Source organism: Protopterus annectens, chromosome 7.part0 (assembly GCF_019279795.1).
Source record: "Protopterus annectens isolate FY-2018-M chromosome 7.part0, PAN1.0, whole genome shotgun sequence".
Classification (NCBI taxonomy): domain Eukaryota; kingdom Metazoa; phylum Chordata; order Ceratodontiformes; family Protopteridae; genus Protopterus; species Protopterus annectens.
This window is the reverse complement of record NC_056739.1, coordinates 1245183328-1245199353: the sequence shown is the minus strand read 5'-3', so window position 1 is coordinate 1245199353 and position 16026 is coordinate 1245183328. Positions and strand designations below refer to the sequence as shown.

At 39.7% G+C, this 16026-nt stretch overlaps 1 protein-coding gene across 1 annotated transcript in view; it reads left to right on the top strand.

Moving 5' to 3' along the window:
- MEGF11 (multiple EGF like domains 11) overlaps positions 1-16026 on the top strand; it is a 4956374-nt gene that overhangs the window by 4750021 nt on the left and 190327 nt on the right. The window contains 1 exon segment of the mRNA XM_044077861.1: positions 15046-15174. Coding sequence (XP_043933796.1) covers positions 15046-15174 — 129 coding nt within the window.

The window sequence follows — 16026 nt, the reverse complement described above, 5'->3', positions numbered from 1 at the left end:
AGAAAGGACATCATTTCCTTCTTGGTAGTTGGTTTAGGTGCTTGTAATATTGCTGTTTTTCTGTCTTCATCTAATATTCTGCCTTCTTTGGATATTACATATCCCAGATATTTGACCTGTTTTTTCCAAAGTTGCAGTTTGTTTTTGTTTACCTTGTGTCCTTGAGTGGCTAAAAATTGTAATAATGCTATGGTATCCTCTCTGCATTCTTTCCGGGTGGGGGCTGCCAGCAGAATGCCATCTACATAAAGTAAATCTGACTACCTTTCGGTTGGATAAATCCCGCCAGGTTACTTGCCATTTCTTGTGCGAATATTGTTGGACTTTCACAATATCCCTGTGGTAGTCTCGTATATGTATACCATTTCCCCTGAAATGTAAATGCAAACCAATGTTGGCTGTCTGGGTGTATCGGTATTGAGAAAAATGCATTGCTAATATCTACCACAGAAAAATACTTTTGTTGAGGTTTGAAATCATTCAATAAAGTGTGTGGATCTGGCACCGTAGGTGCCCTGGGTATAACTGCATCATTTACAGCTTGTAAATCTTGGACCATACGCCATTCTCCATTTGCTTTCCTAACAGGAAATAAGGGTGTATTACACGGTGAATCAGGAGATTCTATTACGACTCCTTCCTTAAGTAAGGCTGCTATTATAGGTTTGATTCCTATTTCTGCATCCTTTCTTAAGGGATACTGTCTCTTTTGAGGTCTAAATGCTGATTTCGGCGTGATAGTAACTGGTCCTGCTGTATGAATAAGTCCTACATCTGATTTCCCTGTTGACCAGAGAGTCTCTGGTATGTCTCGTAAGGCTTTTTCCTCTTCCTCTAGTAAGAGTGCTACTCAGCTATTCTCACTTGCCTGTGAGTGCACAGCTGGGTGTGTCTGTGTTATCCAATTTAACTTCTGCTTTTGTACTCCTTGTTCAGAGAGTTCTAACTCTGTCTGTTTTTCCCACCTTGTGACTTTTTCTCCTAGGTCTATCCACTTCAAATTTCTATCTTTAGTTAAACTTACATGTGGTAATCGATTAGATTTGTAAAGTGCTAGGAATTCCTGGGGCAATGAACAGCTTACTACACTGTTTCCTTCTGTGTCCCAGTACAAATTTCGTAATACTAATCTGTTAGCATGGTTTCTAAACAGTTCTTGCTCATATTCTTTATCAGGTCCTGCTGTTTATCGGTGTCAAGGGAGGGGAATATACTGATGGCTACATTCATCAGTTCTTCAGTTACTGCCCCTGGACCAGTCATAACTAAGTTCTGGCTGTACCAATAAAATGGTTCACCCTCCGGTCGCACTACAAAAGTATCCATTTGTCGCTGTGCTTCCATACCCTGCATAGTTGGAACTACGGCTATGCCAAATATCTGCATTAGGTCTCTGCCCAAGAGATTCACTGGGCATTTTGCAGAAACAACAATTTTGCTTTTCTGGGTCATCCCTGAAACTGGGTCAGTTATCGCTATGTTGTGGGAGAGTGGCTCCCGATACAGCTGTCCATTAGCTGCTTTCACTAATATGCAGTCCAGTGATTCTGAATTTTCTGGTAGTTTGGAAGGATGTATCAGGGTCCATGAAGCCCCTGAGTCACACAGGAATTTGACTTCCATCCCCTCTACCAGAAGTGTAACTTCCAGTTTTGTGTCTGCCAAGTAGAGCTCTAAGCTCAATAATGCTAAGTCCAAAATTTCATTTTCTTCATTATCTATGAATTCATGTACATCCTCTATTTCTTCTGTCACATCCTCTACCCTTTCTATCACATTTGCATTTGTCTTTTCTTGTTTATTCCTATCCAGTGATTCTTGACTGTCATATAGTCATTCCTCACCCTCCTTGTCTTCTGTGGTTACCTTCTTATTTTGCCTGCAATCCCTTGCTAAATGTCCATTTTTCCCGCATTTGAAACATTCACCCCTTTTCTTTCTTTCTTTCTTCAAAGTCTTCTGATCACTTATCAGATTGTTTGTTTCCCTGGGTATTTTTCTTACCCTTCTTTCCAGTTTGTTCTACAAAGACTTCTGATCCATCTTCTACTGCAAATACTTGAGTTTTCTTTTTCTTTATGCTATTAAAATGCCTTTCGGCATGTCTTGCATATTCAAGTAATGACTGTAATCTACTTGTACGATGATCTACCATGTGCTTTGAAATAAAGCTGCTAATGGGCGCAATACTGCCTTTTAAAAATGCATTCTTTAGCTGTTGCTCATATGGGGAGTCATGTGTTTGATCTTCAGGTATCTGCATTCCACAATGGTTATTAAAACATTCTAATAATCTGGCATAATATCTATCAACAGTTTCACCTTCTTGTTGTATGCATTGATTAATGCAAGTCCAATCAGCCCTAGGCTTCCATTTCTCAGAGATTCGGTCTGTCAGACCTTTCACTCTGTTGTCCAGTTCTGCGTTACTATGTGGGAGTTGTCTAAGCTCTGCGTCACGGGGATTCCAGTTGCCACTGATCATGTGCCAATCTGGACCTACGATTTGTCTAACTACTTTCTCTACTTCTTCTCCATTCAAATAGTAACTTAACCTCATGCCTTGTAAGTCTTCTAAGAATTTCCTAAAATTAACTTTTGGATGGGGAATTCCCTCTGTGGCTTTCCGGATGTCTTCCGGTGTCCACAGTCTATATACTAGAAGAGTTGGATCCTGTCCTGCCTGTCCTGCCTGCGGATTTGGTACTTCTATGAGTGGACATATCTCTTCCTCACTCATAGCTTGTGAATTTTTATTTATTTCATATAATTCAATATCCCCTCTCAAGTTGCGTGTTCGAGACCTGGTCTCGATAGGATCTCTGACAAACGGTTTTGATTTTGCAGGAACAGCTGGTTATAGCGGAGGTGGATCAGCTTGCCCACTCACTTCATATTCTGGTAAGAGAAGTGGAGGGGACAGAGGAGGGGCTATTGCTATTATCAAGTTATTATCTTCTTTATCTAAGAACATTGCTTTTGAATTTTTAATCTTTTGTTCCCGGCGGTTTGCTTCCTCAAGCCACCTGTGTGCCTGAGGGACTCCTAATTGTCATTGCTTTTTTAGCTGACCTTTCGCATCTGTTTTAAGTTGTCTAACAAGTTTAATAAGTGAAGGTTTATCTAAATTACCATCAAATTTGTATTTATCAACCCATTTTGTATAATACTTAACATTATTGGCACGCTGTAATTGCATATATTTCGCGTCTTCGGTTAGGGGCGGGTCTCGGGAACTTTTCGTGCACTGATTTCCCATGTTGCCTTAGCTAAGTCAGAAATTTTTACGTAACCCTTCTTATCACGTGGTACCATGATTTTACACCTTTTCACAGTTTATCTAGAATAACTGCCTACCTATTCTGTTTCCCTGATCTATCACAAGACAGCAATCTTGTTGTCCCTGATCTGCACATGCAAATCCCCTGACAAAACAATACTGTAACAAGTCCCTGATCTAAAACAGAAAAAGGTAAATTCCTCCTTACCTGACCCTCCGTGAGTTGATTCACTGGAACGTTGACTCGTCCTCCAATCCCAGATCAGAAACAGTGGCTGGCCTCTTTCGAACGACAATTCAGTCAGAGGTCTTTCAAGACAGAAGAGCCGATGTTTTTCTTCTTCAAACCTGCAATAAAATTTGTTTAGACTAGTCAAACATTCAGTGCTATCATTGCACTGAGCAGACTTGGTCTTATAGTCAGTTAGCTGGTGAATACCATGCCACAGGCTTCTTGAGTCTTTCCCATCCTCAAAGCATCCTTCTATCCACTTTCCATCCTCCCTCTTGGCCTCCTTGATACCCTTTTTTAGATTATCCCTTGCCACCCTTAGACCTTTCTTATCCTTTGCCCTGAAAGCAGTGTTTCTTGCCCTCGGCAACTCATATACCTTGCTGTTTAGCCATGGTTTTTGGTTGGCTCTTACTTTAATATTTTTAATGTTCATTACATCCTCCATGCATTTGGATATGTAAACCATAGGTGTCTCAGTATATTCATCTGTGTTCACCAGATTGTTCACCGTGGCTGCCTCCCTGAAGACATCCCAGTTTGTGGTATCAAAGCAGTCCCTGAGACTGTCCATGGCTCTTTCATGGTAGACCTTGATTTGTTTCACAGTGGGCTTATCTCTGATCAAGAGAGGTCTGTAAGATGGTATTAGTTTTATGGAGATGTGATCAGAGCCAACCAGGTTCGGTTGTTGTACAGCTCTGTATGCACCTTTTTTGTTAGTATAAACCTTGTCTAGAGTATTTTCTCCCCTTGTGGTAAAATCCACAATTTGGTAGTAACTGGGTATCACCTTCCTAAGATCTGCTTTGTTGAAATCACCAGCTATCATAAATACACAGTTAGAATTCTTGCATTGCAGCTCACATATAGTATTTTGCAGTATATTCGGTGCTTCACTGATGTTAGCATTCGGTGGTGTATATACAGCTGCTACATAAACTCCATTTAGTTCTCTGAGCACATAAAAACGTCTGCATTTCAGTATCAGAAATTCCGTATTGACAGAGCAATGTTCATTCACAATGTTACAGTTTTTGCACCAGCTATCATTCACAAAAATGCACACTCCACCTCTCTTAACCTTTCCGTACAGAGCTAGGTTTCTATTAGCTGTGAACAAAGTGAAACCATCAAAGCTTGCAGCACTGTCACTAATCCTGTTATTTAACCAATTTTTCACCTTGTTTGTGGTGTTGAGCTCAAGCTGAGAAAGTCCATCTTGTTGTCTAATGAGCATACATTTGCTAACAGAATTGAGGGAAGTGCAGGCCTGTGAGGGTTTGTTTTTAATCTGGCAGCAATTCCAGCTCTGGAGCCTCTTTTCTTGGTTCTGATGCATCTGTTCCTTTTGGGTCTCATCCCTGATTATTCCAGAATCTTCCATTTCCTGATTTAGGTACTTTGAAGCTTGTTTGGTTAGGATGCTGGGTTCCTGTAGTTCTATGGGTGTTGTAGGCCCCAGATGCTCCATAGTATGCAGGGAATTCAGCCAAAATGACGGCACAATTAAACAGTTGATTTCCAGGAGTTACTTTCTGTTGTAAGTTATTGTAACATCATTTAAATGACTGAAAAATTATTTCCTCATTTTTTGCCAGAAAAATAAGACAGATTAAGTATTCCTGTATTATGAGCTAACACAGCCATGGCTTCCCTGGGCGCCACCATTTTTTTTTTCCTGATTGGAACCGGGAAATGTTATTAGTAGTCATGGACTCTGAATTAAAAGATACTGAACAACACAGATGTAAAGATATCCTTGTTTCTCTTCGAGAGCATGATACGGCAAATGTTTTGTTTTTTTGTTTTTTTTTTGTCTGAAACCTTAAATTTAGCAGATTATTTTTAAAATGTGAATTTGCTGAAAGGTTATGCTTCACACTCAGTTCTTATTTTTTGTACTAATCGTCTCTCTGTAAGCTATCTGTATGACTAACCAACATAATCGTTATTGCCCTAAAATGGCAAATTTATTCAACAAAAGTCTGGATTAAGAGAACATAAGAATTTATGCATACTATTGAGAAAAAGGAGGTGGCGGTGTACATATAGTGAGTGCATAAGTAAGGTAGAAAATAAATATTTCCTGACAAAAAAAATCATTAAAAAGTAAATGTTTAGGGTTTTACACTGAGGGAGTAGACTTAGAGGAAATATAAAAAGATCTTTTTTCATCCACATGGTGAAGAATACATGGAATACCCCCAAAGAAGGTAAAAGTGGTGAAAACTGAAAACAAAAATATGAATGTGTTCAAAGCCATGGGACAGGGCTAAAGGAACTTGTAACTGGAAGAGGGAAAATAAGGTGTACCCTCCAGTAGGGCCAGAGCCAAGTAAAAGCCACAAACTAGGTGAGTGCAGCAGTCTTGGGATGATAGTTTCTTTAGACACAGTGTTAAGTAATATACTCTTTCATAAAGTTCTATTTATACAACTGCAATAGCCGTATCAGCTGCTATTAATTAGCGATTCCAGCCTTGAAGAGACATTGGTAATGTCTAATAGCTGCATTTGGTAGGCTTTTTAACATGTCATGTTTTACTATGAGTGCCTGTCCTACCTAAGCTGTAACTTTAAGTGCAGGCTTTTAAGTGCTATTTATAGCATGCATATCCATGAAGAAGGCAGACCAAACTATAAACTTTGGATTTTAGTCAAAAACACAGACCAGATCATTTGCAATTGGTAGTACTGCAACATCTGTTTATACTTTTCACTCATTTTATCTTGCAGACACCATTATGCCATATGTCAATACAGTATTTAGAGTCATATTCTTGTGAATAAATCAGATTACTTAGACACTCTTCTCAGTGGCTCACTGCTTAAGCAAGTAAATTCAGGCTTCTTGGCAGTGTTTGTAATCATGTTCCCACATACATCACAATGCCTTTTCTACACTGTTGGCAGTGCTAAAACAGAGTCTCCTATGAGCATTTTTTTTGTCTTGTTTTGGAGGTTAGTTTGACGATTTGATGGGAGAAAGGAAATTCACCCCGGGGATCATGTCAGTTGCCCTGCTAGACAGGGGTCCAGGCAAGTAAATAGTGTGGGAAGAAATAGCCAGGGAATTGTTATGGCTAGGCTTGTATAGTCCCTAGGGCTGATAGCCTAGTACCAACCTATGAACCTATAAGAACAAATCTTCAAAAATTACCTTTTTCCTTCCTCCATTCCCTTCTTCGGTACCTCTCTTTCCTTAATTTTAACCTACCTGAGACCAAAACACTTCAGAGAGGCTGTAGTGAGGTACGTTCAATGTACATGATGTCCTGTACTACTGAGTCCTCAGACTCACCACTACCAGAGACACCTTTTTGGTACAAAGTGAAAGCAGTAGACAACTGATTAAAAATACTGATAATTGTATACTGATTCAGTTCTCACCAAGTTATCTGAATGAAATTGTGGAAGCCAGTATAACCTAGCAAAGTTCATCTCAGCACATACTGATCCCTTACTGTTATCATAAAATGATGAAACATAATAACAGCTGAGGACATCATAACATGGATATTAATTATGCATCCATTTGAGGACATTCCCAAGTGTAGAGCATATAATTTTTAGACTGGCATAGAAAAAAACTCCTACCAGGAAATGCAATATTTTTTTAACTGATATAGTAAGCAGAGACAATAATGAAAGTTCATTTGGTAGCTATTATGTGAGACTAATAAATATACCCATTGTAGAATATCTCTAGATTTAGATATTCCAATTGCTTCAGTCACTGTTACAAACCCTTAAATATTATGAACATTGTCTGAAGCACTAAATACATACTTTTGACAGAATCTGAAACATAAGAGAGATTACTGAATTTGCTTTATGGTGTGTGTCTTCATTAATCCTGAGAACAGAAGTCAGTTTTCATTGATCCTAACCCTATTGTTAGCCTTCCTGCTTCATCATACCTAACCTTTGCCATATTCCTTTTCACTGGTCCTTTAAGTCTTGTTAACTGGTCAGATAGACAGGCACAGTTAACTAGTCTAGTCTTTTGTCTTAATATTCGGTGCTATTTTTGCTACATTCATGCAACCTCGTATGTGGAAAAGCATCACTTTCAAAATGGTGTTGATTTTCCAGTATTGTAGTGGTGCTGAATGCAGCTTCATCAAGACTTTACAAATGCATATCAAAAGATAAGCCATTTGTCATGAGTGACGCAGCATCCTGATACTTTATTAACTGTGTCAGTAGCATCCCCTGTTGCTATAGATGACGCTTCAGCTATATTCAGTTATAACACTGCCTCCCCCCATGGGAGTGGGTCCAAAAATTAACTATTATAAAGTCTAATGGATCTATTAAAAATTTGATGGAATTCTGGGTCACTAGGAGATATAGAAAGTAGAGCTGTATCAGTAAAATTAACATAACAGTAGCTGTTCCAATGGATCACCATTGCAGTAGCCTAAGCTGTATGGCCCTTACCCCCTGCAACAACCTGTTTCTCAAAGCTTTGGGTGCCTTCCATGCACTCCACCTGCCAGTAGTGCTTGGGGTGCTCCATATAAAAGGCAGGTGGAGCGCTCAAAGCTTCAGAGCATTTTTTGGCATAGAAGGCAACAGCCCTAACTATATGTGCAACCAAACAGAAGAAAATTAACAAAAACTGTATACAGAAGGGTGAAAATAATCACATCCTGGCAACACAGCATAGATACATCAAGACAGGGGGTGCTGGAGGGAGAGATTTGCTACTGCAATGGTGATCCATTAGAACATCTACTGTTACGGTACATTTATATTCACAACTGTACTACGTTTATGTATGTATCAGTGACAGTGTTGCAGTAACCTAAGCTACATGGGTAGATTCCTATAGCTTAGATAGGAGTAACAAAAAAGGGAGGAGTCCAGCACTTAAGACTCCAGTAGTCCCTGGTCCTAGTGAAGTATGTTCTGGATCTAGAAAAGAAAAACAGTTTATGACACTTTGCAAAGGTGTGTAGAGAGGACCAAGTTGCTGCCTATAGACTATTTCCTGTGTCAGTCCTTTTCTAGAAAGCCACACAAGATGCTAATGCTCTTGTTGAATGAGCTGTAAACCTGCCTGAAAATGGCTTATTGTGATGAGCATAAAAATAAGTATTAGCATCAGATAGCCAGCTAGAAAAAGTCAACTTTGATATTAGCTGTCCTTTTCTATTACCTTCACAGTAGAGAAACAGCTAGCCAGCTGTGCTAAAAGGCTGAGTTTTATCTAGGTAGTATCTGAACTAACTATGTTCATCCTTTCTCCCTCATTCTTTGGTTCAGGAAAGAAGACTGAGATACGAATAGTCTGGCTTAAGGGAAACTCTGAGATGATTTTAGTTATAAAGTTAGGATTTGTTCTCAAAGAAATCTCATCTTTGTGAACAGTGAGGTACGACCAGGGTTGCCAGACGTCCCTATTTGGGCGGGACTGTCCCGAGACCAGCAGCCTGATCCCGAGTCCCGCATTGTCGGTTTAAATTCCAGGCAGCCTCTACTTTGGCCCGTATACCAGCATACGGGCCAATCAAAAATCGCTAAACATGGAGCTTCTTGTGTTTAATGCGGAAGTTCTGCATTAAACACAAGAAGCTCCGTGGTTAGCGATTTTTGATTGGCCCGTATGCCGGTATATGGGCCAATCAAAACATCGCAAAACAGAGCTACTTCTGCTTAATGCAGAATTGCGATGTTCCGCATTAAACAGAAGTAGCTCCGTGTTTAGCGATTTTTGATTGGCCCGTATACCGGTATATGGGCCAATCAAAACATCTCAAAACAGAGCTACTTCTGTTTAATGTGGAACTGCGATGTTCCACATTAAACAAAAGTAGCTCCGTGTTTAGCAATTTTTGATTGGCCCGTATACCAGTATACGGCCAATCAAAACATCGCAAAACAGAGCTACTTCTGTTTAATGCGGAACTGCGAGTTCCAGATTAAACAGAAGTAGCTCCGTGTTTAGCCATTTTTGATTGGCCCGTATACCGGTATATGGGCCAGACAAAACATCACAAAACAGAGCTTTTAAAGTCGTGGAAGACCTTTTTTTTTTTTTTTTTTTTTAGTCCTCACTTACAGTGAAAGACCTTTTTTTTGAGTCTTGACTTTGTCCCTATCTGGCCAGTCAGAAATCTGTTAACCCTGGGTAGGACTGACTCACCATACATACTTTTAAATCAGATACTTACCTTGAAGGTGTTAGAGCAATAAGGAACACCATCTTCCATGTCAATAACCTCAGTTCATACTCATCAGATGGCTTAAATGGAGACTGGATAAGCTTTTCAAGTACAAAATTGAGATCCTAAGGAGAAGCCACCTGTTTCCTAGGTGGGGAGATATCTAAGAACCCTTTTAGAAACTGTTTTTCATGGGCATTTTTAGAAATATACCTTGACATAACAGAACAGCAAACCACTGGAGAGTGAATCACACATATAAACAAAAACAGGGGCATCCAGGCATGCCTAGGATCCTGGTTCCCTGAAAAGCACCAAATTGAAAATGTTTTCTACTTACCCAGATATAATTTCCTAGTAACAGGTTTCCTGGCCTCCTTCAGTGGCTGCTGTGTGTCCTGAAAAAAAAAGGTGCCTAAGAGGTATTAAAATTATATCATCCAGGCAGTTAGTTGAAGAGTTTTCAGATTGGGGTGTGTCAAACTACCGTTGTCTTGTGGGAATAAATCCAGTCTGTGAGGGTGCTTGTGGCAATTGCCTTTGATCAGACTGAAGAGAAAGGAAAACCACTGCTACCTTGCCTAGAAAGGAGTCACCACCACAATTTTTGGGAGTCCTTCGGGATTTTTAGAAGAATCCTGGTAATAAGTGGACAGGGCAAAAAAGCACATAGGAATATCCCCATACATAGGAAGAAAAAAACATCTGCCTTTCAGGCCTTTTGCAAGGAGTCCTAGACCCTCATAACCCAGAGAGTATGGGTTTGAGTTCCATCTGGGGTGATAATGACTTGATAGAGTGGAATTTCTGTAGTCATCTGTTCTAAAGGGAGGTGAACAAATCAGTATGAGGTATTTATCACAGAAGACTCCAGGATGAAGCTTCAGTGTGTGGGGGTGGGGTCTATCCTGGTTTTGCTAAGCTTGTCTGCAGTAAGGTTTTATATTTGATGGAGTATAAATCCAGTCTGACGAGTGAGGTTGAGCTGAATTGCTACCTCCCAGTCCATCATAGTCAGTTTACAAATGGGGTATGATCTGGTACTCCCTTGTTGTTTATGTACCGCATCACTGTGGTATTGTCTGTGTACAGTAGAAGAGGTCATGGGGATCAGAGATGATTCATGGCCTTCAAAGCAAACAACTCCCTGACATTTGGGGTTGGGGGGGACTATGATACTTATGTTGTTCACCTCGTAGTCAAAGGGTACAGTGCTTTGTTCTCACCTATGTGAAATCGGCTAGACTTAAAATGGCCCACAACAGCAGGTAGCCTAGTAGTAAAGTATGAACCCATCTATCTCTGTCTACAGGATCCCACAGAGCTTGTTTTGATACCATGTCTCATGGCAAGTCTGAAGCATCTGTGATTACTAACAGGAGGGGTGTTCAGAAGGGAGAATGAAAGACCTGCATTTCATGCAGTCTGGTTTAACCACCAGCGGATCCCTTGCTTTGCAAATCCCCTAACATGAATCTGAAATGTCAAAGGGTATAAATGCTGGTTCCGGACTGATCTGAGGTACCACTGTGTTCTCCTCGTGTACAGTAAGCCAAAGGAAAGCATGAGTATCATTGATGCCCTGTATCACAAAATCCCAAGAAACTCCATGTATCACAAAATCCTGAGAAACTCCATGTGTCACAAAATCCTGAGAAACTCCATGTATCACAAAATCCCGAGAAACTCCATGTGTCACAAAATCCTGAGAAATTCCATGTACCACAAAATCCTGAGAAACTCCATGTATCACAAAATCCCGAAAAACTCCATGTGTCAAAAAATCCTGAGAAACTCCATGTATCAAAAAATCCCGAGAAACTCCGTGTGTCACAAAATCCTGAGAAACTCCATGCATCACAAAATCCCGAGAAACTCCATGTGTCACAAAATCCTGAGAAACTCCATTGTTGATGTTTGGTTTATGCTGGAGAAATATCAGGAAAAACTGTTGGAAAATGTCTACTTTCTCTGGGGGGGGGGGGCTCTCCTCAAAACCAACTAAACAAGCATCCTAGTAAAACTGTTCTTTGTAATGGGATGATAGAAGACTCCTGCAAACTGATTTGAAATCCCAGATTGCATAGAACCTCCTGCTGATTTGTTAGAGGATCCTGACAGCTGGAATAAAAACGTCTGCAAAGATGAGACAATCATCCAGATATGGAAAAATAGAGTCTGTAGTAGGCAATGACTGGAATTAGGCATTTTGAGAGTATCCTTGGTGCAGTAGAGAGTCCAAAGGATAAAACAGAAAACTGATAATGTATGCCAGACACAACAAATCTTAAGAAATTCCAGAAATGTTTTGCAATAGGATTATAATGACAGATGCCCTTTATACCTTATCATCCTTATACCATGAAAAGTAGACATGGAATGAATGACAAAGGAGTTTGAAATGAGAGCATCTTGAACTTGGGAATCTTAACATGAAAATTTAGATCTGAACAACCCAGTGCTGGCCTCCAGGATCTTTCTGATTTGGGAATAGAAAAATCCTTGAATAATGTTTGCCTAGAAAGTTTACAGCGACTGGTTCTATTAGTTTCTGAGACCGCTTGTTATAAAAAATAGGAGGAAATGGAAAAATATGGTTGTCTGGGCAGGAAGGAATCCCCTCCCCTGCTAAGGAATGAGGGATTTCCACGACCAAGAGTCCTTTTCTTAGATTATCTTCAAAACCAACCTATCTGGGATTGTCTGTAGCAAAAAGGGAAGTTGAAGTCTATGGAACATGGGCAGGTTGCCAGGGTTGGGTGAGGGAGTCTGAGTGGGAAGACTGCCCTGGATTTTTTGCGTCTTTTCCTTTTTTAGAGTTCCATTTCCATTACCACCACCCCACCCCCACCCCCCCCCTTGGTTATTGGTCCCTTGCTGTTTAAACTGTTTGTTGGGGAAAGGTCTAAGGAAGAGGTACAACTCTTACTGGGTTTGAAAAAAAGAAGGTTGAAAAAGCTGTCACTCCTTGCATCAATTTTCCTTTTTCTTCACACTTTTTAAGCACATCAGCTTCAGAAGGGCCAAATAACAGGTCTTTATCTAAGGAAGAATTAAAAATCTCAGATTTGACTTAATAAAGAAGGTTTTAAGAGCAAAGTGATGTAAGTCTCCTCAAAAGTGATTCAGAAGCAGCTGTTCTGGAAGCAGAATCAGTGACATCATAAGCACACTTCAAAATATGTTTAATCACCTGAGAAATAGCTGTCACAGAAGCATTTAAAGGACTTTTTACCTCAGAAAATGGAAGGCTGATAAATGTCTTCTGCATATTATCAAACAACACCAGCAAGTACTTTAACATATGGGGTTAGCAATTTAAAATCCTGAAAGCTGAGGTATTCAAAGAATACTTTTTTTCTCCAATTTGTCCATTTATTTTCCCTCTTTATTAGAAGGAATATGATTAGAATCAGAAACTTCTTTGAAATAAGCAGATTTAGAGAAATAAATGACTATTGAGTCTGCCTTGGAATTAGAAAAAGAGGTACCTGTGCCTAGAGTACCTTATATAACTTATCACACCTCTTAAAAAGTGAAGATTGTCCATCAGGTATACTGGCTGTAACAGGAGAATCAAGCAGGTAAAACAGAAGGAATAGGTATAGCTTTAGACATCTGTATTTGTATTAAATCATAATATATTTTCTGTGTAATAGATGCTTCACTCTACTCCCACTGAAAAACATCCCTCACATTAGTTAAAATCTTAGTGAAAAGAGATTTCTAAAAAAGGGAAGTCAGAAACTATGCTTTCTAGAGCATCAGGAATTTCTGACTGAGTAGAATCCTCTGAGGAACACCTCTTCCCTGCAAAGACTCCTCCTTTGACTGGAAATTACTGTCAGAATGGGAAGGAACCCTTATTCTTGTCTTCCCTCAAGTTCTACCTGGTTTGGAAAAGGCAGAAATCACCTCTTTAGCAAAACCCAGTAAATCAGCACAATCCACAGAGACAGAGATAGGCTGTTGTATGTTTTTTTCACAAGCACCTTGTCCCCAGTAAGGCTTGCTTATTAGGTACACTGGTCCCACCTTCCACAGTCCTCTACTGGCATAGTGAAGACCCTTCACCAATGCTTTCTTCAGCATGCAATAAAAATGTTAGTCATTGATCTACCTCAGGCTTGTCAGCTGCAAAGGATATGGCTATCCCCTGGCCTTGGGTGGCTGCAAATGGTATACCAAGAGGGCTGGGGGAAGGTGATTGGTGGTCGAGGAACAGAGGACAGCCACTGCAGAGTCACCCACCAGTGCCTGAGGCAAAAAAGGAGCTAGACAACTCCTAGAAGACGCCTTCACAAGTTTATTTTTTTATGTTCTGGGTAAGGTAATAACACAGAGAACTACTGCTGCTCCATAGGTAAGCTAAAATGAGGTGGCTAGCATAACCCAGAACAGCCAGTAAGGAAAAAGAACAAGAGCTAGTGGTATTGATGTATGTATACCACTAAAAGTCTCACACAAGTGTAATGTCCTTTCCCCAAATACTCTGACTATTAAAGCTTAGGTATTTTTTCAGTCATAAAAACAAACTCTTCCTCACAAAACATTCACAGAAGCACCATGGACATGCTTCAATTATGATAAATGGCCATTCACGTTCTCTTTTTTTATAAATGCTAGCAAAGAATTTTTGCCAAATAAACACAAGTGTTTCACAGAAAATTAAATTTTAAAAGGAAGGCTTTCCCTATCAGGGATTTATCTGCCCAGATTGAAGATCTGTCTGTCAGGAACTACTGGGGCTGCCAATTATAAGTACTCACTTTGGTGCAGCTTTTATCACACCACCTGCCTTTGAAGTGGAGTACCCTGCGGACTCCTTACAGGTGGAGTGCATGGTAGGCACCCAAAGCTTTGAGAAGCTTAGGCTGCTGCAACAGTGTCACATTCATAGACAAGACTTACTTACCCACAAGTTGCAGTGATCTTGGAGTTAATTATAACAGCTGGACAACAGAGGCAAAATTCACTGCATAATGGGAGTGCTAAGTGCTACCCACATCAATAGTTATGTTCTTTTTGTTTTTGTTATATTCAAATGCAGTTTTGACAGGTATTTCCCACTCATAAAACACACTCTATAAGATTGGCTTCAAGAAAGTGGCTCATATTCATTCTTTGAAAGTTTAGCACACTTTTTTGCATTACTAGATAGTCGTAAATATTGGAGGTGGAAGAAATCGTGTATTTTACGTAAGTATTTTAAGTTTTGTGATTTATCTTAACCTATGTTTAGGGTTTGCATTTCAAACTCATTGTATTATTTTCATAGTTTAAAGGTAAGCATTTTTCTATATGTATAGGAGACACATATACAGGACAGTCTTTTAAAGGTGGTACACTGCTTTTTTTCAGAGTGTCTTCCTGGAACATTTGGCTATGGCTGCAATCAATTGTGTGAATGCATGAACAATGCCACCTGTGATCACGTGACAGGAACCTGTTACTGCAGCTCAGGGTTCAAAGGAATCAGATGTGATCAAGGTATTTCCCAGTATATTGCTTTAAACTTTTTTCTTTCCTCAGGAGGCTTCTGATTGCAATACTATAACTTTATCATAGGGGTTGTGAACACATGTTTCATCTCAGTAAGAAGACAGCAAAGTATCTCATGTAACATGCTTTAAGTGGTGATACTCTAGCTAAGCAAGACAGGGGTTGCAGTAAGTTACTGCCTGTCAGCTGTGAAAAAAGGATAGCATTTTTAAGATTGCTTTCTCCATCTACCAATGAAGGGGTGGTATTTCTGCTGTATGACTGCAACCATAAGCATGATGTTAGAACATGTCTTTAAAGAAAAAAAGATGTGTGTGTGTGTGTGTGTCTGTATGCGTACATTATGCATATTTAATTACCACCATGTGTATGCATTGATTTTTACGACATGTACGCATGTAAAAAATTTACAAACAGCAGTGGAGTAACTTTAAGGAAGCAGTATAACACGGCAATTAAGGTGTTGGCCTACAATGGTTGTGAGACACAGATTTAAATCTAATCCATTTCCTACTTACTCTGTGACCCAGAGCAAATCTCTTGAATGCATGTGATCCCCATCTCTTTCCTTAAAAGGAACCTGAGTGTTGTGATGCAAATGCCTACACTCTAAAATGCAGAGAAAATTAAAATTTGCTTAGTATGGCAGGTTTATAAGCTTACACACCAAAATCTTTCTAATGCAAGGTGCAACTTCATATTTGAGCATATTATGTGGGAGAAGACAGAACTCACCTACATGGGACATTAATGGTGACTTTTAGTTAACTGGAGGATATTGCTGTTGATAGAAGAGTTGATAAAGCCATATGTTAATTTTATATTTGCACTGTTTGCAAA